The following is a 25,118-nucleotide window of genomic DNA, read 5'->3' as shown; positions in this document are numbered from 1 at the left end:
AAAGACTGAAATCTTCACTAGGGAAAATATAAGAGTACAAAATTTTATCTAGAAAAGGTCATGCTCTACTGATACTGTCAGAAAAATTTCAATATCTGTTTTTAGGTTATTGTACTTTTTTTCCATTCCAAAAACCAGAAATATGAAAAGCCAGGAAGAAATACATTTAGCTCAATTCCATTCAGGTGTAAACCAGAAGAATGAGTGATTTACACTGTTCTTAACTTTTAAAAACCATGTGTTTTGGAAGAGTCACCATAAAATATGTTCAAAGTAATAAATGTTGTTTTCTATGTTTATAATGATCTGATATTCTATTTTTAAACTATGTATCTGTGAGGGGGAATGTACACGTGAATGTAGGTATGCTGGTACCTACAGTTACAGTTGTAAGGTACCACAGGCAGGTACTGGGCACTGGACTGTCTTCTGTGAGAGCAGCAAGTGCTCTTAACTGATGGGGCATATCTTCTGGCCTGATCCATGGTCCTTTATAATGGAAAGTTTGAATGTTTTTAATTCATGAGACATGAACACAACAAATATTTTAAAATTAAAATGGAACTAGTATTTAATATGAGACAATAAAGACAATACTTTGGGACAAAAATTAAATAATAGTTTTGTTTTGGTCAACAAACTTTCTCTACAACTTTTCTATAGTATGAGGAATCCAAAAGCTGGGTATGGCAGCAATGCCCACAATTCCATCACTTGGGATGCTGAGGCAATGTGAGTTTTAAGTTTAATAGCATCTTGGGCTACACAGCAAATTCCAGGCCAGTCTGAGCTAACTAGCAAGCCCATCTGAAAACAAAACAAAAAATTGAAATGAAGAAACAACTTCTCTCAGAGAAAAACTTTACTAATTCAGAATGATCAATGGAAAAAATACTTCCAGTTACTTGGAATTGTTACTTAAAAATTGTCATTCAGAGCTGGGCATGGTGGTATACATCTATGTTTCCTAGCATTTGGAAGGCTGAAGCAGGAGGATGGAGAGTTCAAGGCCAGTACATAGAGAGCCTGCCTCAAAACACAAATTCACTCTTTTCTTACTTTTTTTTTGAGGCAGAGTACTACAGTGTGTAACTAGAGATCCTCCTGCTTCTGTCATCTAGGTGCAATGATTGCAAATGTGTGCTGACATATTCACCTTTTAAATTCAGTTGTTATATAGGCCATATTGTCTTAGAACTATGTAGTTTAGGCTAACTTCAAAATCATGGCATTCTTCTAGCCTCTCCCTCCCAAATGCTGGGATTATAGGCATATACCATTACACTTGTCTTCAAATACTCTTTTAAGTATAGATATCTATGAACTGGGAAATAAATTCTGATTCAAATGTCTATTATAAAGCAGGTTTTCAAAAAAAGGATGTTTATTCAAGTATTATTATATGTCTTAAATTTTTTAGTTTTATTTTAAAAGGCAAACAACACATAAGCTCTTTCCAAAAGATACTAAGAAGCAACCAATCAAACAAAAAAGCTTTAGTACAGTATTTTGAAAATTGTATTTTCTAGGGTAAGAGTTTTTTTCCAAAAAAGTATATCACACAAACAAGTGATTCATTTAACAAGACTTTCAGACTTTAATGTTTTCTTACTTGGAATATCAGTGATAAAATATGTGAAAATTTTATCTAGATAATCTTTATTTTTTTTTTTGTTCTATAAATACTTTTTAGAATTTTGTGCTTAAATAGACTTGATATTTTTTCTATTATGATTTGGCCACTTTATTTCCCTTTGAGTGAGAGGTGCTGGCTGGTAGAAGATACAAGTGAACCCTTAAGGCATCCAAGATCTTACTTGGGGTATTGGTAACTTGGATGTATACATACATAAAACTTACCTAGCTGAATGTTTAAGACTGTACACTTTCTGGTTATGTGTTACATCTCAAGTGAAAGGGTAGTGTTAGCAAGGTCCAAGGAATTGCTATATAATTTAATTAAAGACATATGGGGGGGTGTGTGTGACAATACCCATGGTATCTGATGCTCTGAGCAAACTGACTTTTAATCATTTTCAAATAGATTAACTGTATCTGAGGTTAAAGTATGGCTTCAGTGATGATAAATTACTAATGTACTATCAGAAGTGTCAGTAAGAACTCAATATCAATTTATCTATAAATAAGTGTTATAATAGCTTAAGGAACCAGATGATCCCCAAATATGAAACCATTGTAGCATGTTTATTTGATTTACAATTGCATATGCTTTTCACTTCTGCTTCTTAAGGGTTTGAATTTTATGGTATTATGAGGTTTTAGTGGTATTATGTTGATAGAGAATAAAAATAAAGTTTGGTTTTGGTACTTAATAATTGCTTTTATTTGATATAGCTTGTATATATAATAATTGTATATAGCTGAAATTAAATTGTGATTTTAAAAATGATGCTTTCTGTTTTCCTATTTATTAAGGGGGAAAAAGATTTGGTTTATGTAGGAAAATAAACACCTAATCTGATCCAAAAGTGCCTTTTTGGGTTACTTTTCCTTGGAACTGTGTTAATTCTCATCACCTCCAAAAGCCTTTGAGAGGATTAGCTGCATAGACCAATACCGTTCTATATTAGTCAGTATTAAGTGTATGATGTCACCTTTTTTCTCCTCTCCTAAGCTCTTATTTTGAGGGAAAGGAAGACTTTGGGGGGGAGATCTGAAAATAATAAGGCATAAATACCACTGATAGACATGATTGACAACCTTATACCCCCGACCTGTCTGAAATGGGTCAAATACCAAAGTGCTGCAGAACAATGCAATCCAACAAGCTATTCCTCGTAAAGGGGGTGTGATTAGACTCTAGCTATTAAGCAAGTTGTTGAAAAACAAAAAACAAAAAACCAAAAAAAAAAAAAAATAAATAAAAAACCCAGTTCCGTGGTTTGTTTCTGCAACAGGCACAGGTTAAGCTTGTATCTTCTCTCCTAATTAGCTCCCCCCCTCCCCTCCGCCCCACAAAGGGCTGCGCTGTAAGAGACCGCCTAAATCGCCAAAGCAAGCAGCAACTGGGACAAACACTAAGGGCTTTTATGGAGGTCCTTCGACTGTCCCGCAGCATTGGTTATTGATCGTTCACCCCGTCGGGGAAGCGATCGATCAGAATTTGTGTAAGGTGTATCGAGCCACGGTAAAGGAGATGCGGGGAGGGGGGGGGGGAAGAATACAAGCTTCTAATAAAAGAAACGCAGCAACAATAGCGGAGGAACTGCTCTGCCTGGTGACGTAATGGCTGGCAGCGGTCCAGCTTCAGCAGAGCTGCCTCTACTTCAGCATCCAACCTCCCTCAAACCGGTCCAGCCCCGACAGAGCTACCGGAGCTGCTACTTCTTACGATGCTTTTCCGTGGTCGCTACCCGACGCCTTACGTGGAGGTCTGGGATACTGAACAAAGGGTGTCCCACTGCCTCAAGTTGCCGGGGCACGCATACTCTGTCTCCCTCTCACTTCTCCAACCCCCTCAGGCACCGAGTCCATCCGCGGCTTAAGTTGAGGGAGAGGGAAAGACAGGAGCGTCTCAGTGTCCCTAGACTGCTCTCCGGCCACCTCCCCCGCCCCGACCCCCTCTCAGTCTCGGCAGGAGTGGATCCCGGCGGCCCCGCTCCCCCGCTCGCCGGTCCTCCCGCCTTACCTCTGCCAGGTAGAGGTTGAGGAGACAGAGCGTGGAGAACTGTAGGCAGGAGGGGAAGCAGTAGAGCAGCCAGTGCGGGAAGAATTGCAGGCGAGAGGGTGGCCGCAGCAGGGGCAGAGAGCCGCTGAGGGAGAAGGCGGCCGAGAAGAGCGTGGTCCTGAGCGCTGCCCACGCGAGACACAGGAAGAGGCAGAGGCTCTGGTAACTGAGCCGCCGCTCGCGGTACAGGAGCAGCCGCCACAGCTGCAGGTAGGCAAAGGCGAAGAGCGCGGCGTAGAGCAGCGCGTGCAGCACGCTCAGCGCCAGCTGCACCGACCCGGGGACCGCGGCGCCCGAGGCCGCGACGGCGCCCCCGCCGGGCGTCGAGGGTTCGCGGCCGGCCGTGGGGACCGCGGCGGCCGCCGGCCCCGGCGCTGACACCCTCATGAGGGGACGCGAGCAGCAGGGAGGGAGCGAGCGCGGGAAGGAAGCGGCCCGAGCGCCCCCCGGACCTCCCGCCCGCCCCAGCCTGCCGCCCCGGGCCGGGCAGCGCCGTGACAGGAGTCGCAGCCCCGCGCGACGGCCGCGGCTGCCCTCGGGCCCGCCTGCCTCCCCCTCTCCCTTCCCCCCGGGGGGCTCGTCTCCTCCTGCCCGCGGCTCGGCTCCCAAGCCGCCGCAGAAAACAACTCTCGGCTGGAGACAATCAGCTGAGAAACCCGAGCTTTTGAGGCTCTCGCTCCGCACTGTGAGCTGCCGGCGATTGGCCCGGGCGGGCGCGCCCTCTGGGTGCCTCACTCGGAATATCACAGGCCTCCGAACCTGTCACTCCAGAGGTCTTGGATCTGATTGGTCTCCTGCTTTCCCCTCTTTTCTCCCCCGCCCCTCTCCCCACCCACGCCGCTGATTGGCCCAGCAACTGCAAGACTTCCTCGCGCCGGCGGGAGGACCCCAGATTCTGTCACCTGGGGCTGTTCTGGCTCCGCCCCGCTAGCCTTCCATTGGTTGGGGGATCTCTTACGTAAGGAGCACGAGGAGCAGGCGGAGCCTCGGTTTTTTTTTTTTTTCCGCTCTAGAGACTGATTTTGCGGAGGCAGCGGCGGCCGTGGGCGGTGAGCGTTCTCAGGTAGGCGTAGTCGCTTTGCTAGCCGCCGAGGGGACCAGCCCCTGCCCCGCCTTCTGTCACCATCTCTACCCAGATGGGAGGGAAGTGCTGGCCTCAGAAACCTTACATTTTCACCGCACGAGGATCTCAGGCAGGTGGGTAGCAGCGCGGGCCTCGAGACTTTGCCTGCAGGATTGCACGCGCGTCAGCACTCGGCAGTGATCCTCTAGCCAGGCTGCTTGCGGAGCTCCGGCTTCTGATTCTGATTCACCTGTTTCTGGGGGCACCGAACGAAGCTGATTTTGATTTCTTCATTTTTTTTCTTTCTTTCTCCTTTTCTTTTTCTGAGCAGGAGGAAACACGGGGCGAGGGAAGCGAATGAAGCAAAGAGCGAGCGGAAATTGTAAGTAGTCAACCCTTTCATCTCTTGGGAAGAGGTACTTTAAGGATAGTGGTACTGGGATCAGATGAATGTTAAGGCCTTCTGCAAGGGGAAGGTGATTCTTTGAAACTTGCAATTTAGAGAGCTGGGGTGGGCGCGGGGGTTGGGGGATGGGGACCGGGGAACGCAGCAAAAATTTGGTGATTGTTCAGAATGGAAGAGTTAGTGTGATAGTCTGCTTGTTAGTCTTGTGTGTAGGAGCAAGTGGTGGTGCTATTCTCATCTGAGCCCGAGAGGCACAAAATAAGAGGTATATTTTTGCTTTAAATGAGTGAGAAACGATTGTATACTGGGCTACTGCATGAAGTTTGTTAGTTTTTTTTTTTTTTTGTTTTGTTTTTTGTATTTAGTAGAGAATCAGCCAAAGTAATGCAAGATTAAGAGGGAATCCTGTGTTCTCAGAGTGAACATCTCACCTCAGATTCAGTGTTTTGTAGACAGCATATTTGCTGGAGCAGCCAATATCCAGCCCTTCCTAAATACCCCCTTTCCTATGTTCTAACTAAAAAGACTGCTGTTTCCCAATCCTACACCACCAAGTACATGTTACACAGGGGCTTAAGATCTGTTCTGTACTCCTTCGGGGCTAGTAGTTTGCCAGGCACCAGATAGTATTACCATCCTCATGCACATACATGTACAATAATGATAAAATGAAAAGAAAGCCATAAGTCTGTGTTTATTCAATGGTAGGCTCATCAGGTAAACTATAATGAGGCGGGAGAATCCCCAGCATTTAGATGTTGTCTTTTTCTCATAAGCTTTATAGTTGATGGAGGCTATATTACAGATGTTCAGCCAGATACACATGTGGATAGTCAGCGTTGACTGAAAGAAGAAGGGGCAGTGCAGGACGGTTTTTGGTTCTTGTTTGACGATGGTCTGTCTTTCATGCTGTTCTCCTCAGCACAGGTCAAGCATGCTGCAGGGTCTTTATACAGATGCAGTTTCTTCAGAGAACTTGAGCACGCAGCAGCTATTCGGTAGTGATTAGCATGCCCTAGAGCTTGGTTCTCCATGGTCTTTGGCTTTGTCCTGTGACAGGTCCTGCCAGTTTTATCATTACCTTGGCAGCATCTCAAACTGGTTTTGGAGTATATGGCCTTTTGTTTTGAGGCTGAGGTGGTTTGGTCAGCATGTTGCTGTGAACAAGGAGTAGTTTGGGTGTAAGTTACGTTTTATGTTTGCACATTGCCTGTCTTTGCTGCTGCTTCCCAGAATCGGTTTTTGCATACCTTATTAAATACAACCAACAGCAGCTACTATACAGTATGAATCTTCTGTTTGCAAGCCTCTTAGTACTTAAAATAAGTTCATTAACTGTAAGAACTCTGCTATACACTCATTGTAGACTCCTTAGGTGTGTATCATCTCCAAATTGCTGTAGCAACAGTTTTATCAACTTGAGGTGGCTCATTTATTGATTATCAATGTTAGATAACCCTTTTCTTGTGGTGCCCAGACCAGTTTTGAGGTCTGTACCTCCTAGCTAGTACTTTAGAGTTTTTTTTTTTAAACGACTTTTTTTCTAAAAGAGGACCAGCCTCCTTTTCCTCCTCTTTTATTTTTTTTTAAAGATTTATTTATTTATTTCATGTATGTGAGTACACTGCTGCTGTCTTGAGAAGAGGGCATTGGATCTCCATCACAGATGGTTGTGAGCCACCATGTGGTTGCTGGGAATTGAACTCAGGACCTTTTGGAAGAGCAGTCAATGCTCTTAACCACTGAGCCATCTCTCCAACCCTACTTTAGAGTTTTTGTTAAGGCAGCTGCTCCTTTCTAGCTTGTGTACCAATGAACATAGACTAGTTTACGCTTCAGAAGTAGGTCCTCAAATCTCGATCAAACATTTTACAAGTCTTCCTTGAACTCATGACATATTAGCTAAGGGTTCTTTGTGCTGCATTCCTATGGACACAGTATCTACCAATTTTAACATTTCTGGAAATAAAGTACTTGCCATATTCTGGCTGTTGAAATTGTTGACTGATACCCACCCTGCTTGCCCCACATTGAAGTCACAAGGTATCATAAACAACTTCAGCACAGGTGGAATGAGGAAGCTCAGTGAAGCCTGCCTTACACCCATAAAGAGTACTGAACCCAGGATCTGCCACACCCAGAGAGCCAGGCCACATTTCTCCCATGGTTCTCATCAATTTGTGTAGGTGTGTAGAATTTGAAGCATTGAGCACTGCTTTTTCATACCTTTTCTAGTTACTGGAGAGAAAAGTAATTTTTCTACTACAATTTTCTATATCTTTGTTTTTACTCTATGCATGCTGATATTCTTTCCCACATTCTCTGGCCTTTCATTTAAAGATCCTTGTATAAGGAAGGCAAGCTCTGAGCAAATACTTTTTATTTTCCACGCATGGGTTTGTCCATTTTTTTTTGTAGCCAGATGGGGTAGATTTGAGTAATAGTGGAAGATGTGGCAGACTTATTTACATGCAAAAAAAGGTGAAAGATTGTAAAAGTTGAAGAACAAAGAATATAAATAATAACTTTTAAAATAAAAGTGAGATGACTTCTTTAAGGAAGTGATACTAGCCAGGCATGATTACAGCTCCTACTGTAATCTTAGCATTCTGGAGTCTGAGGCAAGAGAATCACCATGAAGCCAAGCTAGGCTCCACACTGAGCCCATATCTGAAAAAGCTGAGGAAAGGGAAAAAAGGAATGGCTTTGTGGGCTTCAAAAGTTGCCTTGATACTTATTCTTGTCTCAGTTTTTTTCTTCAGAGATAACTGCTCTCAATTTGTATTCATGTGTTTTGGCACAGACTTAACTATTTCCAATAACTTTGGCTTTTGGTGTTGTGAAATATATTTAGCCTCTGTCAGCGTCTCACCTTTCACTTTCTCCCTTTGTGTCTCTTTATCCATTCAACCTTGGTTATTACAGTTTTAGTTCTAGTGGACTCCACGTTCTCTATGCTTCTAAGTATTTTTTTTTAGTCTAATATTTTCAATGGTGGAATGATTGTGGGATGACTGATGCATTCCTGCCCCTGGCCCCTAACTGGTGTAGTCTCACCTGTCCAGTCACACAGAAGATCGCTAAAGTCAAACCTTTGGAGCTGCAAAGCACACCGTGGGAAGAGGAGCAGCGTGCCAACTCTGACGTCCAATTTAGTCTAAAGTAATTGAATTGTAGCCTCAAGACAAGGAAATAATTGATGATTGGTCTTTCAGTTGTGATTTAACCTAATACTTTGCTGTTTAATTAGGTTATTGTTATTTCATATAGTAATGAATGCGCTGCAGTTATTCCCTTAGCCACAGAAATACATGTAATTTCCTCCAGAATACAAAGAAAGTAGTCAATGACCTATTTTAAAACACTTGCACCAATAAAGCAACCCTGAAATAGGTTGCTTTTAATGGTTAGAATGTATAATCAATTTTAATTTTAAGGATACCTCTTAATGATGTATCGTTGAGATTACATTTTTATATACCCTTTACAGCTGCCGTTTTTTTATTAGATATTTTCTTTATTTACATATCATATGATTTCTCCTTTTCCAGTTTCCCCTCAAAACAAAACAAAACAAAACAAAACAAAAAAACCCAAAAAACAACAAGAACAAACCCCTGTTGCCTCCCCCCTCCCCATGCCTGCCACCCTGCCCTCTCCCACTTATTGGCCCTGGCATTCCCCTACACTGGGGCACAGAACCTTCACAGGGCCAAGGGCCTCTCCTCCCATTGATGACTGACTTGGCCATCCTCTACTATACATATGCTGCTGGAGCCATAAGTCCCACCATGTGTACTCCTTGGTTGGTGGTTGAGTCCCTGGGAGCTCTGAGGGTACTAGTTAGTTCATATTGTTGTTCATCCTAAGGGGCTGCAAACCCTTCAGCTCCTTGGGTCCTTTCTCTAACTCCTTCATTGGGGACCCTGTACTCAGTCCAATGGATGGCTGTGAGCCTCTACTTCTCAGGAGACATACAGCTGCCATTTCTTATTTTACTTTTGGCTTTTAAACAAAACTCAGGATTAAAAACTGAAGGCAAATTTGTTCAGTGATAGTTACTTGGTATAATGAATTTCAGAAGTATTAAGTAATACATGAATCATTAGTTTCATTCTTTTATTTTTCAAGAACACCTGCTCTCTAGGGAGAAATGTCTCATTGATCATCTTAGATGAATGGAGCGTATAGCCAGTGCTTTATGTTTTCTTTATAAAGTTGCCATCTTACTCTTTGTTGAAAAACTGCCCTTACTCTTAGGAATATATCTATATTTATCTATATATCTTGTCCTATTTCAGATTAAAAGATGAAAATTCTCACCTATACCCGTGAGTGTACTTATGCTTTTTATAAATATAGTATTTTTTATGTTATCCTAATTTCCCTAGGGGCTGAGGATGTATGTCTGTGGTAAATTGCTTGCCTAAGCTATCTTCATTTAAACTTTGATAGTGTAGAAAAACTCCCAGAGATGTTAAAAAAAAAATTGAAAACTGCAAAATAACAGACAAATCTGAGAGCAGGCCAAGAAGGACGTGCTAGTGCTAAGCACACCAAGGAGGAAGGTGACAGAAGAATGGATGGCTAGATCAGACCGGGTCAGAAAGTACCAGTGAGTAGCCAGTTACGATTGCAGTGTGCAGCCAGTGTGAAGCAGAATGTCCTAAGCATTAAAGTAGGCTTCTGTTCAGAGTGAATGTTCTTGCACAGTGTGAGTAGATCTCCTGCAGGAGATTTAAAAGGTAGTCAACCCATGGTAGGCTTTGCATGTCTTGTTCCCAACCAAACGGTGTTCAGCAGTTGCTGGAGCATTTGTTGTACATTAGCTGTAAATGGGTCAAACAAAATGTCCAATTTTAAAAATGGGTTGAGCCGGGCTTGGTGGTATAGGCCTATACTCCAAGCTACTCAGCAGGCTGGAGCACAAAGATCATAAATTCAAGGCCAGCTTGGACAGCTGAGTCATACCTTGACTTAAGAAGGTAAGAAGATGGCTGGCCTAAAGATCAGTGGTAGAGTACTCGCCTGGTTTGTGCAAGGCTTTGAGTTCATTCTTTAGCACAGGAAATAATAAAGGATTGGATAATACTTTAAATTAATTTTAGAATGTTTAAGAATTTTAGTAAAGATGAGAAACTTAATAAGCTTTTTGCAGATATCTTTGATTTCTTTTGCAGACATCAAAAATTAAGTTGAGTATGGTACTAAATGACTGTAATCCAAGCTTTCAAAAGGCAGCAAACAGGGGTGTTATAAGTTTGAGGTGAGCTGGGCCTTCAGACTAGAATCTTGTCTCAACCCACCAAACAGAATACAGAATCAACAACAACAATAGCATGGATGTACACCCAGCCCTCTCCAAGGCCTGGGAATATACTTAGCTTAGTGGTACAGTACTTCCTTAAACTATCCCTAAACTTCCTTAAACTTTCTTAAACAGTCCCCAGCACTGTGAAAATGTAAAATGAAACAAAAGTATTTTCAATTCAGTGTTCTTACATGTAATTCCCCCTCAGAATTTCTTTCTCACTAGAAGGAAATAAAGTTCTAGTAAAATCAAGCCATGCAGTGATTTAACTGTTCATTTGGTGTCTTTATAGTTAATGAATTTAGTCTAACAGAACTTGTTGATCTGCTGCTCTGTGCCAGGTATCGCGTCAGGCAGTAGAACACAGCAGTGAAGAAAACAGACAAGTCTCCTGGCACGCATATCCAGGCACAGCTCACGATGTCTTCTGGCTTCAGTGTATTTAGAGCTGGTGTTGCATTGGTTTTGATGTGCAGTTTTTACAAGTCAACTGAAGACTCTCTCCCAGAACTGAGTCCTCAGCAGTATTTCAGCACACTGCAGCCAGGAAAAGCCTCATTAGCTTATTTTTGCCAAGTTGGTAAGTATCTCTGAAAGTTCTTTCATGACTCTTGAGATACGTCCTTTGCTGTAGTCAGTACACTCGGAGGGAACTTTCTGTCAGTTATAACCGTATGTGCTGTAATGCTCTTCCTGTGGTTTGCCTGCTTGCATGATGCAGGCACCTTAGCTCTCTGCTGCTTTCCTCACCTGCTGTGATACAGTAGTGAGTGTCTTCTAAACTCAGTGTGAGGATTAAATGGGTTTGCATATTGCGTATTCGTAGAAAACGCTACTTCAGGGTTACTGACAAACCATTTGAATTTCATGCAATCATTTCTGGAGTATGTTTCCTTATTCTGTTCTTTAGCATGTAGCTGTTTGAGCAGTTTTATAAAAGCTGGATATGTAGTTTTAGCGATGACTTAGCTGTTCTATATTCTGCTTTGGCTGCATCATTAATTATACTGAGCTAATTAACACGACTATTGAACGTGATTGTGACTGTTTCATTTAAGCCTTCATGTCAATAACAGTACAATTGTATTGGAATTACCAAAGCGAGTTCCCTTCTCTAGGCACTGTTTAATTTTATCTGTGATTTGGTATTTTAAAGTCAGTTTGAAAGTTTTGTATGTGTGTATAAGTATGCTGTGTACATAGTATCTTGTTCTGGATGGCCAGCATCTGCTCGTCCTCCTCCTTAATGGACATGGGGCTCCTGAAGATGGTGGCAAAGGTCAGGTAGCAACTGTGGCCTGGGTCACAGATGGCCATCATGTGCTTGGCTTTGAACATCTGTTGTGTGAGCTTGGGCACTGTCAGGGCACGGTCCTGCTGGCGGCCCTGGGTGTGAAGGGGTTGAAGTGGGTTTGAAGAAGTGCAGGCGTGGGAACAGCACCACGTTCATGACCAGCTTGCATAAGTTGGTGTTGAGCTGACCAGGGTGGGGACATGGACATGTAGAGATGTAGTGACACTGCTCCTGGTGGCAGATACTGGGTGGTTGAGGTTCCCATAGGTGGCTGTGCTTAGCTTGAGCCTGTGGAAGTGATGTGGTAGAGGGCCCAGTTGTTGATGCACCAGGTCTCATCAGTGCTCCCCACTAGCGAGTTTACCAGTGGCGTGTTGTTGTAGGGCTCCACCATGGTGTCTTCGACCTTAGGTGACCACATGATTCCGAAGATGTTCATGGTGCAATTTGGATACTCCTCTCAGATCTTGCTGATGAGCAGTGTGCCTATGCCTGAGCCCATGCTCTGCCCAGTGAGTCCATGAGTTAGAAGCCCTACAGGCAGTTACAGTGCTCATACTGCTCTGTAGTGGCCCTTGGCTCAATTGTCCCAGTGAAGATGAAGTTGTCAGGCCAGAAGAGAGCCCCAAAGGCTAAGACCTCACATTGTCTATGGTGCTGGGCTCCATAGCCACTTGGGCATCCCAGGGCATACACTTCTAAGAGCATGAGTCATTGTAGTGGACTCTAATCTTCTCCAGCTACAGCACGAGTCATCCAGGTAGCCTCCAGCAGCTCATTGCTGATCACTTCCCAAAACTTGGTATGGATCTGGTTCCTGTACTGGCCTACCTGATATACACAATCCATCTCATGGTGGTGTATCTGTGCTGGGGCGCTGATTCAAACATTTTTTAATATATGCTTTAAATCAATTTTTAAGGTAACTTACAAAATTATACTATTCTGTGATAACAGAAATAAGAATAAAGAAACTAGGAAAATATGTGTCTTAGTGTGTTTGTTTTGAAGGCTAGATACGCAAATACTTAATGAAAAACAATTTTTTGTGTGTTCAGATTTTACCTTTAATTTTAAATATTCATCTTTTAAATTATCTAATTCAATAATATTCATTCAACATTTCTTGTTTTAGGTTCTCTGAGTAACTCTGTGTTTCTAGAAGAACTAAAAGAAGCCATTAGGCCTCTCCAGGACTATGGGATTTCAGTTGCAAAGGTAGATAGATACTTATATTAATAAAATATTAATGACAGACATTTACAACCCTCAGACCTAAGACTGCATATCTGAAAACACATTCACAGCTTTTTCCAAACTGAGAAAAAAATGAGTTTCTTTTCCTTGCTTTCTTACCTAAGTTTAAGTAGAACACAGGAAGAGCTTCAGTGATTGTATAGTGAATGGTGAGAAGGGAAGCCGCTCAAGTCCCTCAGCTCTGGGAATTTAACTGCATTTCATAACCTATTCTACCAGGGGATTCTCAAGCCTGTGGTGGGGTTTTCTTTCTTTTGTTCTATAACTATTTCACAACAGCCACAATTCAGCTGTTCATTAAATTTCTATTCATGTAAGTGGAAGGAACAAAATGAAGATGATTAAATTTTTTTCGGCTTTGTATTTTTCTGTGTTTATAATTGTTTATACTATAGTTTGGGACTTATTTTTTTAAGAATAAAGCAAATCAATTTGAAGATATAATTTCTTTTCCAAAAAATGTTCAAATTTGCTATGGATTCAGTGGACAGTTTCCACATGTATCCAGTTAGGTAACATCTAAGAGTTTCGTTTAATTTTAACTTTACACAAGAAGTTGCCTATTGAAAGTTGTGATTCTTTCAGGTTAGTGCCCACTGGCTTTTTGCATACATTTATTCATTCTCAGCTCAGCTACCATGCTCTTCCCAGAGATGATTTGCCTCTTGTCTGTAGGGAGACTTCCTAGGCAGGGAGGTAGGACAGTCTATATACCTAACAAAAGCCCAGTCAGACCACATACCTCATTTTTAAAGTGTTCTGTATGTAATAAGGCTCGATTTACTTATAATAGCTGAGTCTGTTCTAGAGTGTTACACCAGCACACATCCTAACATTTAGAAATGACAGGCTAGAGATACTTGGTGGTTAGGAGCTCCAGCTGCTCTTGCAGAGGACTGAATTTAGTTCCCAACACCTGCATGGCAGCTCACAACCATCTGTAACTCCAGCTTCAGGGAACTTGATTCCCTCTCTGGCCTCCACCATCACCAGGCACACATGTGGCATACACACATGCACACACACATGCACACGCACACAGACACACACACACACAGACATTCATGGACCTAAAATAAAAATAAACTTTAAAAACTGAGATAGTAGTTTATATAATACTGAAGACCATGACTGTGCTGTTTAGTAACAGGTAGAGAAGAACCTAGACTTGTGTACCTAGTAACTGGAGGAGAATATTAGGATCTGTGATTAGGCTGTCACTGTTATTAACGGACATTTTGGTGTTATGGTTAAGAACACTTAGAAATCCCAAGGGAAGGTGATAAATCACAGGTCCACGCTAAAGGTTTAGCTTGGTCCTTGCCGTGTAAGAAGTAAATATTTACAAGTGAAGTGAGCTTTATATATTGAGTGTTCTTTAGGTGACCCTGTCTCTTTGGAAAGGCTATATGTAAACATGGGTTTACATCTCATTCACAGATCATCTTAGTTACTAAGAGTGTCATCAGTGTAGCGAGGGATACACAACTTCAGTCCCGTGTTAATGAGATGAAGGCTAGTTGCTAAGTGTTGAGATTGAAACTGACATGGTGTTGGGGAAGAGTAGCACTTGAGAATGTCCTAAAAAATATTGACGGACACAGGTAGATGAAGAAAATACCAAAATCTAGATGTCTTTGTGAGCATGCAAGACCACTGAATTGAATTAGGGTTGCTTGAATGGTGATGAGTCAGGCCTTGTTTAGTGAAGCATCTTACTGGTTGCACCATGGGAGAAAAAGACTTCCTCTCCTTCAGCCACCAGTAGTTGCTAGTAGCTCCTCCAGGATGGATGGAGATAAAATATAAGTGGGCTGAATATTCCAGTTAAGATAAATATTCTCAACCTGGAGAAAGCAAATTAGTTCAACTTTATGCAACTTAAATGTGTCTAAAATAAAGATTTTACATATTTTTAAGGTAAATGAAGGAAAAGGAAATATTATACAAATGATAACTAAAACAAAATTTCATGAGTGTATCAAAGTTGGTTTTAAAACAAAAGAAAACAAACAAACGAACTCATCGTTGACTTTTTTTCCCTCAGAACCAGTACATGGACCCCTGGGTTCCATTTTTAAAACTTTTCAAGTTCAGTTACTCTGTTTCACTCTTACTCCCCTGGTCATCCTGTCACCGAGGGGCCCAGTGCTGTCCCAGAAAGGCTTGTTCTTTCGCTCTTACCCCACTACAGACCCCTTTCTCCGTGTGTGATGACAGGCTTCCCATTGCCGTCATAGTAAATCTAAACCCTGGAGTGTCACAGAGACTGCCTTGTCTGTGATTCACTCTCTGTCTTCTACCTTGTTTATGTTCCTAAAACATCCAGTTCATTTTTCTATTCCTTAAATCTGCCACGGCTGCCATTACTCCAGGACCTTTGCATGTATTTTTTAACCTAGACACATATTTAAATACTTACATGTCTCCCTTTAGTTCTTAGTACCAATGTCACCTTCTCAAAGGAGCCTTCCTTGATTATCTGTCTCAAATGCTCTGCTGTATTCTGCCCTTCACTGTTTGTAATGCATACTACTTAGCTTTATGGATTAATTATTTAATGTTTATACTTTTAAAATGTAAATTCAAAATAGAGTTTCTTATTTGGGACTTAACTGTATCCCCAGTGATTAACCTAATGCCATATCTTCAGAATATAATGAATGAATGCATGAATCTCTTGTCATACCATCGAGCATTCTTGTAGATTGCACTTCAGGATTAAAAACATATGTACACTAAAGTTCTATTGGTTTTAGCTGAGTTAATTCTAACTTTCTGTTCCTTATGTCTTTCCTGTCAGTTCTATTTTTATATATTTTTTAAACAAATTTTCCGCAGCCTTCATTCTGTTTCCTCAATTTCTGTATAAATAAATTAAACTAACGACAATAAAACCCCACTCCGGCAAAGCAAACAAAACCCTTAATCAAATTCAGAACAAAAATAACTGCCTCTCTCTCCAGCCTTTGTTTTGGTTAGTTGTATTGGTGGCCATTCATCTCCCTAGCTGGAAAGGTGTGTGCTTTCCTTATGGCTTCCGTCTGTGTGGTGATGTGTGTACACACTCTTCATTCCCGATCAGCCTCTCAAGTCTCTGTGGCTTCCCTCCAGGTCCAAGTCCGTGGCCTGTACTTACATTACTGCCTCCTGATAACCTTTGTGCCCTGCCCTCTCTATCTCATTTTCATGACTGGCCTCAGACATTACTCCACAGAAGTCCAGGCTGTGAGTGGTCCGGCTGCTCCAACAGTGCACACTTGACTTAGCAAACACTGTAGAGGTACCTGTGCTTGTGATTGCTACTGGTTCCCTGGTGTTCTTATTGAGAGAGAAACTGTCTCCTTTTGAGAACTGTCAGCGAATTCCCACACAGTGACATCTGCCAATGCCAAGTGTACCCTGCGGCCATCCTGACCTGCTGTAGAGGCTAAAAACATTTTTTAATGGGACACTTCTTTTTTTCAAAGCAAGGTTCTGTTAATAACCATAAAGGAGTTGGTGGATTTGGGTTAGGAGAGCAGCAGAGCTGCCACACTATGTGGAGTGCCATACTGTGTGAGCTGCCACACTGTGCCCAGGCACTGAATTGCGGTCAGCTTTCTGCTAAGTACTCACTCTGCCCCCGAGCTCCACTCTCAGCTTCTGCTTTTTGGCTTTCTTTCATGGTTGATTATCTCGCCTTTCCTAAGCTTTTCCTTCCTGTTTTACTTCTTTACCTCCTGATTCTTAAGTAAAATTTAGTTAAATATAAACTTGCAGAAAATTAAACATCACGAATTGTAGAGAACCATACCTTTCTGTGTTTTCCTCGGGTGTGTGAGTGAGCAGTGTCAGCATAAGTCAGAAAAAATGAGATACAGAACTTAACCTGGAGACAGGCAGTGATATTTAATTCTCCTTGTTTGACTCTGTGATGCATACCCTGAACCTTAAATATAATCTTTTAAAGGTTACTTGTGTCGAAGAAGAAGCATCAAGGTACTGTGGGAAAGAAGAGGGTTTGATGAAAGCGTATTTATTCAGGTAAATTCTCCTTGGAGTGTGATTGTTAATAATGCAAGGTTAATGTTTTAGACTATTTAGCAGTATTTAAGAAATCACTGGGTCAGAATGATGTGGCCTTTGGTGGGCTCTTGGAAAGTTGCCATTTTAATTTCCTTCTTTACAAAAGCTGGGGACTCAAGTACTCCCTGAGACTCTTACGTGAATTCCTACTTTGTTTAGTAAGAAGTGCAGAGCAGACAGTGTTCTGAGTGGCTGGCTTTGCTAGCTCCATATTGGGAATCCCTTTCCTCCGAAGGATTTGCTAGTGTCTTAGTATTGATTCCTCTCCCCTTGAGTCTGTCATCTTGAGAGGAGTTTCATGCACTCTCAGACCCTGGAGATGTGCTCTAGGAAGTGCTCAGGAAACTTTTCTCTCGCCCATTTGTTTCTTTCCCAAGCCAGTCTGGAAATCTCTGTGACAGGAAGATGCTATTGGGAGGTCTCTTTTGGGTTTGTTTCCCAGTACTTTTTGCCAAGTATAGGTTCTGAATTTTTCAGAATGAACATACTTATTTGAGTGCATATGCCGTATATATTTGAATATGTTATATACCAGCATTCTGGTAGGTGTATGGGGTATACATATAAGAAACAGGCTTTATCATAAAGAACTTAAAGCATTAGATTGCCATGCAACTTGGAGTGTAAGTAGATATTTGTATAATGTGTTCTTAAAACTCTTTCCAGAGGCAACATACTTCTCAGAGAATTCCCCACGGACATCTTGTTTGATGTGAACGCCATCATTGCTCATGTTCTTTTGTAAGTACACGGGTGCTCATTTGCTTCTTTATTGGTGATTTTACTTTTGAGAACCACAGTCCTTGGAAATATTTTAGAGTTGTAACATTAAATTTATACATGAAAGTTTCATACAGATCACTGGTTCATCATCTCATATTGAAGATCCAAACTTTCTTCAGTGACAAGGAACACAGGAATATGCACTGTGTATGAAATGAGTTTTCCTAACTGGACCCGATGAATGATCATAAGTTGCTTTTGGTTTACTAGAGCAACAAGTGTTTCCTAGATGCCTTAGTGTGTGGGCTGCTAAAGTGAAATCCACAAACAAGGTGGCAGGGAAAATGGAATTTATTTTTCACAGTTTTCGCGGCTAGAAGTCCAGTGTCCGATTACTGGCAGATTTGGTGTCAGATGGGGGTTTGCTGCTCACAGAAAGATGTGTTCTCCTCATGTCCACCAAGTTGGATCTCTGGAAGAGCAGTCAGTGCTCTTAACCACTGAGCCATCTCTTTAGCCCTCAGTTTATTTTTGAGATTAGAATTTAATTACTTTTCTCCCTTCCCTTTTCTTCTCCTGTATATGCCATGATCTCCTTCATATTCCTGGTCTCTCCCTTCTTATTACTTGTTATTACATGCATATATATATATATATATATATATATATATATATACACACATATATATATACACACATATATATGTATATATTTACACACACACACACACACATATATATTATATATATTCTTAAATATGACCTGTTGGGTCCATATAATGTCACTCATATGTATATCTGCATTTTTGAGGCCTCCTTATCTCAGACTTTGGCTAGGGCACTTTCTAGGTGCTCCTGCTAAGAAATTGATGTCAAACAAAGAAAATAACCCACACATAAGAATAATCATCCCTTTCCTACTCCCTGTTCCCCCTGTGGGAGATTTTGAGTGATAAATTAGCATATACTGTTTTACTGATTTTTTTTTATTTTAAGAATTTCAATTCTGACAGAACTATAATTTTGAAAAAGAATGAGTGATCGGCTCTGGAACAAAAGGGAAAAGCAGGCTCTTGGTCGCTTTGTTTTACTGACAGCTGCTCAATTCCTTGTTGTCTGTCTTATCTGTGTGGTTGATTCTGATAGAGTCTCCAGAAAAGCATCAGTAAAGGGAAGTAAGTCCTTTGCAGGGCAGAAATCTCCTCCAGTCTGAGTGTCTCAGCCTGTCTCACCCAACCACCAGAGGGAGAAAATTCTAAGAGACTTTCTCCTTAACCCTTTCCTACAGCAGTTTTTCTCTTTGGAATCAAAGTGAAGGAGTACAGACAGGCATATAGGATGCATCCTTGAGTTCCCTAGGCATGCACATAATTTGGAAACTGGCCTATTAAGGAATATAATAAAGCCAGGAAGCCACTGGGAAAAACCACAAAGATCATTAGATTATGAATGTCATTAGTTTTGGTGGTTATTGTCTCATGGATAATGACTGCTTAATGAGCTTTGGGACATTAGGCAGTGTAACCTCTCTAAACTCCATAGTCTTGCCTTTAAAACAGGGGTAATGATAGCTTCCATCTAAGATGTCTGACATGAAAATTAAATAAGACAGTGAGTACATTACATGAGGTTCTTAGTTCAAACCCTGATGTGACTGAAACAGAAGGATTTGGAGTGGATAGAGGAAATCTCAGTTTCACTAAAAGGGCTAGAGAACTGGACTGAAGAACCCAGAGTTATAGTTAGAATCATGGCACAGCTGATGTGGGGAGGACCCTTGCATTGCTGCCGCACACTGGATGCAAGTTTGCACTACCTGCATTGAGGTGCTTAGTAACACTGTTTCATGACTGCCTTTGAAGCATTACTTCCACCACCTCTCAAAGTAATTCTAGTGTCCATGGTTGGTTGCATCACTTGCTCCTGATCCAGACTGTTAAGCAAGTGATTCCAGGTTAAATGACCAAGCCTTGTATCTGGGAGCCTGGAAAGGCAAGTTTGTGATATTATCAACATTTTGGTAGAAACGTGGGCTGCATTCTCCATGACAAAAATCTAAGCTAAGGATTTGCATGGGATTCTTGGAAGTGCACTGGATAACACCCAGCTGACTCAAAATGGGATGCTAGCCTAAAGGTGTCGATCCGGGTTGCTCCTGCTCCACCATTAGCTAGCATCCTTTCCCCATTTGGCTTCCCATTTGTAAGAGTAGTCAGTGATGGCTGGGTGTGGTGGTAAATGCTTGTAATGTAAGCATTTGAGACTGAGGCAAGAGGATCTCTGCAGGTTTGAGGCCAGCCTAAGCTAACTAGCAAGAACCTCCCCTCCCTCGGTCCCCCAAGTAGTGGATTACAACATCAGAAAGTCCATCTATTACTGTCAGGAGTCCTGGATTTGAATCTCAGCTGTAGCAGCAACTAGCAAAATGATCTAGAGCCACCCAACTTGCTGTGTAGAGCTACAGTGTTTCAGTAACATTGTTGAGGATGTATGTGAAGCCTGCAAAATACCTAGCTCAGTGAGTACTGCTTAGAAAACACTCTTAAAAACAAAACAAGAGGCTACCCTGGGGACTATAGATCAAGTTCTTATATTTCATAGATCTTTAATAGATAGTTAAATATTTAAGCTAACATAATTTGGAATAGCACTTTCAGAATGACTACCAAGTCAAAATATACTTGTGACAAAAGGCATTACTTGACCTTTTCAGCAGCAGTTTCTCATGAACAAGTTCCCAGAGGCCATATGACACACAACACATTAGATGTAGAAGCAGATTTCATTTCATGTTAAAGAGATTTGCAAAAATGTAAATCAGTGCCACTGTTTTTCTGAAAAAAATTGTTTTGATAAAGTCATGCTAATATGCAGTGGTGTTCTTATTTTCTAAAAATAAAGATTTTTAAGTTTCTCTTTTCTATTTTGGCAACTATTGATAGGATAACATATGTAAACAAATTGGACATAAGTAATTTTTAAGCTTATAAAAGAGTCTTAATCCCAAATTGTTGGAGAATAGCTGCTTAAGGGAAAGTGTTTTTCTGTGAGAGAAAGCTGCATTTGAGTAACTAATTGTGAGTATTGAATGAACCTTTACTTATTTAAGTAAAGGACCTGAAAAAACTTCCCCCAATCTTTAATTAGCTTTATAAAAATATGTTATGTACATAGAGATTAAATGAAAACTCTTGTTAATGGAAACAACTTACTTAGAAATAGACAACAAAATACGAGGATTATTTGGTTGACAAAATAGTGCTTGTTAGTAGTTGGACATGTTGGCTCATGAGTGAGTCCATATTTGGGAGCAGAGAGAGGTAGAGGGGTTGCTGCAAACTCAAGGCCCACTTGGGCTTTGTGGAAAAGTAGGTCTGGACCAACCTAAACAACAGAGTAAGACCTTGTCTTCATAAGACAAAAGAAATATGCTCAGTTAATTATGATGAAGTAAAGAGGTCACTGTTGTAGACAGGACAACATCTGCTTTGTGTACCTGGTACCTTAATTCAGTAAATGTATTTATGAACAAACTTTACAGTATTGTTTACTTTCTCTTTTTCTTTCTGTGTGGTCCAGGCTGACCTTGAACTCATAATTCTCTTGCCATTGCTGGGGTTATAGATGGGTGTATAATGCCTGGCTTTCTCCGGCTATTTGGAATGTCCATTTCTCAGGATGAAGCTCCCTGCTGATTTTGTTATTTCAATCAATGTTTGATTACCTTCTATGTACTGTACTCTATACTTACTGCAGGTACACTGATAAAATATCAGGGTGCTTGTCTTAAGGAGACAATGTTTAGTGGGAGTGAGGAATTAACAAGGAAATGGAATAGAGTATAGGTATAGATACTTTCAGATTATAGTATGTGCCATGAAGGGATCACATAATGAAGTAAGAAGAAAAAGCTACAGGCTTCTTGACGCTGGAACAGGGAATGCTTCCTTGAAATGATGGTGAAGGATCAGACTTATCAGATGGAGCAGAGGCAGAGCTCCCAAAAGAGGCTCTGAGTTGTGCCTGCATTGTGTCAGACTGAGCACAGAGGGACACGATGAAGTTATTAGGTCATGGAAGGCTTAGGGACTCTTGGAAAGAAGCCCACAGCTGTGATGTGTGTGGACGGCTCACCTAAGTCCAAGCCTGGGAGACCTACCTGTAAGGGATTAGAGTAGGGTGTGAGTGAATGCGGTATAACTCTGTAGAGGTGATTGAGATGAAGAATTTCCTACTAGTGTCCTGGTCAAGTTTTCAAGGACAGACAATAACCTAGAGACCGGTTTTACTTCAGTATGTTAGAATGATTGTGCTCTCACTACTCACAGTTTATTCAAGTTACACTTAAAGAAAAAAAGGTCCATAACAAACTTTTCCCTATTTTGTCCGTGTTTATTTTAGTGCTCTGCTTTTTAATGAAGTAAAATATATTACCACCCTGGAAGACCTTCACAGCATAGAAAACTCTCTGAAAGGAAAATCAAATATGATATTCTCATATGTAGAAGCCATTGGAACACCAGGTATTGTAAGCTTGCTTGATCTTTGCTGTGTGTATACTCATGTGACTGCATTGAAGTGCTTCAGATGGTATAAAGCTTCTCTGCTGTTGTACCTCCTGTAAGTGAGCAGCACAGTGGAGTGGTGCTCTAGACCCCAGTGGTCCAGGTTAGCCCTCCTGGCTCACTGGTCGTTGAGAGTGTGACTTGGACAAGTTACTTCACCTTCATTTTCTTGTCTCTGGGTGGGAAAACTTGCGGAGACCTAAGGAAGCTTTGGGTGAAAGTGTAAAGAGCAGATGAAGTCCGGAGTGAGGACAGGGCATGTCCAAGGCCCCAGTGTCTTAGACCTATGGGAGTGCTGAAGCCTTTCTCCAGGCAATGCTTACAGGAAAATGGCAAAGCCTTCCTCTGGCTCCAAGAGTGTTGACCACACTGAACCACTGTGACAAAAGCCAGCCTGCTGCTTCCTCCTAGAGGACTGTAACCTGAGACTGCTCCCCAACAATACGTCTCTACCCCTTACTGCTTTAGTAGGTGCACTCCAGCCCTTCAGTGAACACAGCCCGTGTGTGTGTGTGTGTGTGTGTGTGTGTGTGTGTGTGTGTGTGTGTGCTGCACATGTAGAGCTCAGAGGTTAGTATCAGTGTTCTCTTCAGTCATTCTTCATTTTATTTCTTCAGACAAGATCTTTTACTAAATCTGTAGCTTGCCAATTTGGCTAGTCTACCTAGCTTGCCCTAGAGGATCCCTGCCTTCTGAGCACTGAGATTGTGGTCCTGCCTGGCTTTTAAGTATGTTCTGAGGAATCCAAACTCAGGTTCTTATACTTGGCTCCAAGTGTTTTACTGTGCCATCTATCCTACCCAATTCTGTGTTTTTTTTTTTTTTTTTTTTTTTTTTTTTTTTTTGAGACAGGGTTTCTCCATATAGCCCTGGCTGTCCTGGAACTCACTCTGTAGACCAGGCTGGCCTCAAACTCAGAAATCGGCCTGCCTCTGCCTCCCAAGTGCTGGGATTAAAGGTGTGCGCCACCATTGCCCGGCCCAGTTCTGTGTTTTTATGAATTAAACTACATGTTGATCAGATTAGGTTCTGAAAGTTTGCAGTGGGAGGTCTGGAGTGCCTTTTTGACAACATACTTGGCAAATACAGCAGGGTAGCTGGGTATAGCTAGCTAGCACTTTCATGCTGGGGATGCAGACTAGGGACATGGATTTGAGAAGTAAGCTGTAATGCTCAGGAACACTTAAGTGTTTGTATTCAGAGGTGAGGAAAAACCAGTAAGAGTAACAAGGGTGGTCTGTTTGCAGGAGTATCTAAAAGCAAAGAGAAGATACATGCTCTTCTCTCTGAACAAAGGTCTAGTGATTAGTTTTCCTCCAAATGTTTACTCTTATCTCAAGGTATACAGTGCCATACAAAACAAAGAAGAAACCCCCCAAGTATAGTTCATCCCTATTAATGCTGAAGAGGTGGTATAGGCTTGGCATTTGCTTATCTTCATAGATAGTTGAGGTTCATCAACACTACCATATCTGCAGACGTAGTGACTGTTGTACATGGCAAGCCCAGCCTTTTCTCTGTGTTTCTGGTCCTGCTACCATGAGTACTCCTGGGATACAGAACCATCTGACCTCAGTGTACCAGACCCCAAGGAGCAACCTGACTTCCACCACTTCTTCCCTTCAGGTGGCTCAGAAGTGTGCCAGTGACTTAACCCTCACATCTGAGACTGTGCCTGTCCATGACCTGAAACTGTCCTGTTGTGCTGGTTCTCTTAATTCATGGAGGCTTCATGTCACTCAGATATAACTTGAGATTTGCTATATATTTTTCTTTTTTTTAATGCCTACCTATCGAAATATTTGCTATATATTTTCTTTAATATACTAAAGTTTTTAAAACAAAGTATCCCTGGCATATTTTTTCAGGTAATATAAACATATTATTAACTTGTATGTCAGAGATGTTCTAAAGGCATTTGGAAAAGCACATCATCAGAGGCTGACTAACATCCAAACTATTGGTTTGCTTTTCATCGGATTATGACAGTTGATATCTCATTAGATGATCTTCTCACATTGGTACTTTTGATTGTTCTTTAGTAGAAACCACCTTCACTAACACTATAGTAGAGATGTTTTACCAAAGACTCACCTTCTACTCTGTCTTTAGAGGAGGTTAGCCTGTAGCTTTCCTTTCATATAATCTCCAGTATCCCTTAGCAATGATAGTCTGGGATGTGTGCAGCTTAGTCTAGGGTAGTGGGTTTCAACTTTCCTAAGGCTGCAACCTATGAAGACAGTCCCTCATTTGTGGTGACCCTCCCCCCCCCAATTATTTTCATTGTTACTTTATAACTGTAGTTTTGCTACTGTTAGGAATTGTAAGGTAAATATCTGTGCTTTTCAATGGCCTTAGATGAGCCCTGGGAAAATGTTGTTGGATCCCCAAAAGGCCTCAACCCACCACAGATTGAAAACCACTGGTCTAGGGTAGGGAGGTGGAGAAGCTACCTGCCCTCTTCCCCCCGCTCTCCCCAAGCCCCCCGTCCCACAAACTACTTGATCAGTTTAGTGGTGCTAACTTAGGGATCACACAGAATGTCAAAATCTTACCTTTTCAGATCTAGGGGTACTCTCTAGGGTTGTGGCTACCTATTGACTGATTTGTATAAGCTGCCTCTACCCTAGTTCTTCTGAGCTTACCTGTATCATTTGATCCAGCAGTCCTATCTAAAGGGACCGAGTCTGTGTCTTGAAGAGTTATCTTCTCCCGTGTCCTTTGCAACATTATTAACAATAGG

The 25,118-nt window shown here is 41.6% G+C and overlaps 2 protein-coding genes and 1 pseudogene across 3 annotated transcripts in view; 1 reads left to right on the top strand and 2 right to left on the bottom strand.

Annotated features, from left to right (window-relative positions):
• The window catches only part of Gpr137c (G protein-coupled receptor 137C), a 70,703-nt gene extending 66,334 nt beyond the window's left edge, over window positions 1-4,369 (bottom strand). The window contains exon 1 of the mRNA XM_031361137.1: window positions 3,650-4,369. Coding sequence (XP_031216997.1) covers window positions 3,650-4,075 — 426 coding nt within the window. The 5' untranslated portion in view covers window positions 4,076-4,369. The remainder of the gene's footprint in view (window positions 1-3,649) is intronic.
• A 313-nt stretch (window positions 4,370-4,682) lies between these two features.
• Window positions 4,683-25,118, top strand: part of Txndc16 (thioredoxin domain containing 16) — a 75,024-nt gene continuing 54,588 nt past the window's right edge. The window contains exons 1-8 of one of the 2 annotated variants that reach the window (XM_031361193.1): window positions 4,683-4,751; window positions 5,083-5,133; window positions 9,459-9,488; window positions 10,810-11,048; window positions 12,898-12,980; window positions 16,972-17,045; window positions 17,754-17,828; window positions 22,212-22,333. In XM_031361193.1, the coding sequence (XP_031217053.1) occupies window positions 10,889-11,048; window positions 12,898-12,980; window positions 16,972-17,045; window positions 17,754-17,828; window positions 22,212-22,333 (514 nt within the window). In that variant the 5' untranslated portion in view covers window positions 4,683-4,751; window positions 5,083-5,133; window positions 9,459-9,488; window positions 10,810-10,888. Of the gene's footprint in view, window positions 4,886-5,082; window positions 5,134-9,458; window positions 9,489-10,809; window positions 11,049-12,897; window positions 12,981-16,971; window positions 17,046-17,753; window positions 17,829-22,211; window positions 22,334-25,118 lie in introns of both variants that reach the window. The other variant, XM_031361191.1, reaches the window with a different exon arrangement.
• LOC116085120 lies at window positions 11,600-12,430 on the bottom strand (annotated as a pseudogene).

This window comes from Mastomys coucha, unplaced genomic scaffold (assembly GCF_008632895.1).
Source record: "Mastomys coucha isolate ucsf_1 unplaced genomic scaffold, UCSF_Mcou_1 pScaffold9, whole genome shotgun sequence".
Lineage (NCBI taxonomy): Eukaryota > Metazoa > Chordata > Mammalia > Rodentia > Muridae > Mastomys > Mastomys coucha.
This window is presented reverse-complemented; position numbering and strand designations above follow the sequence as displayed.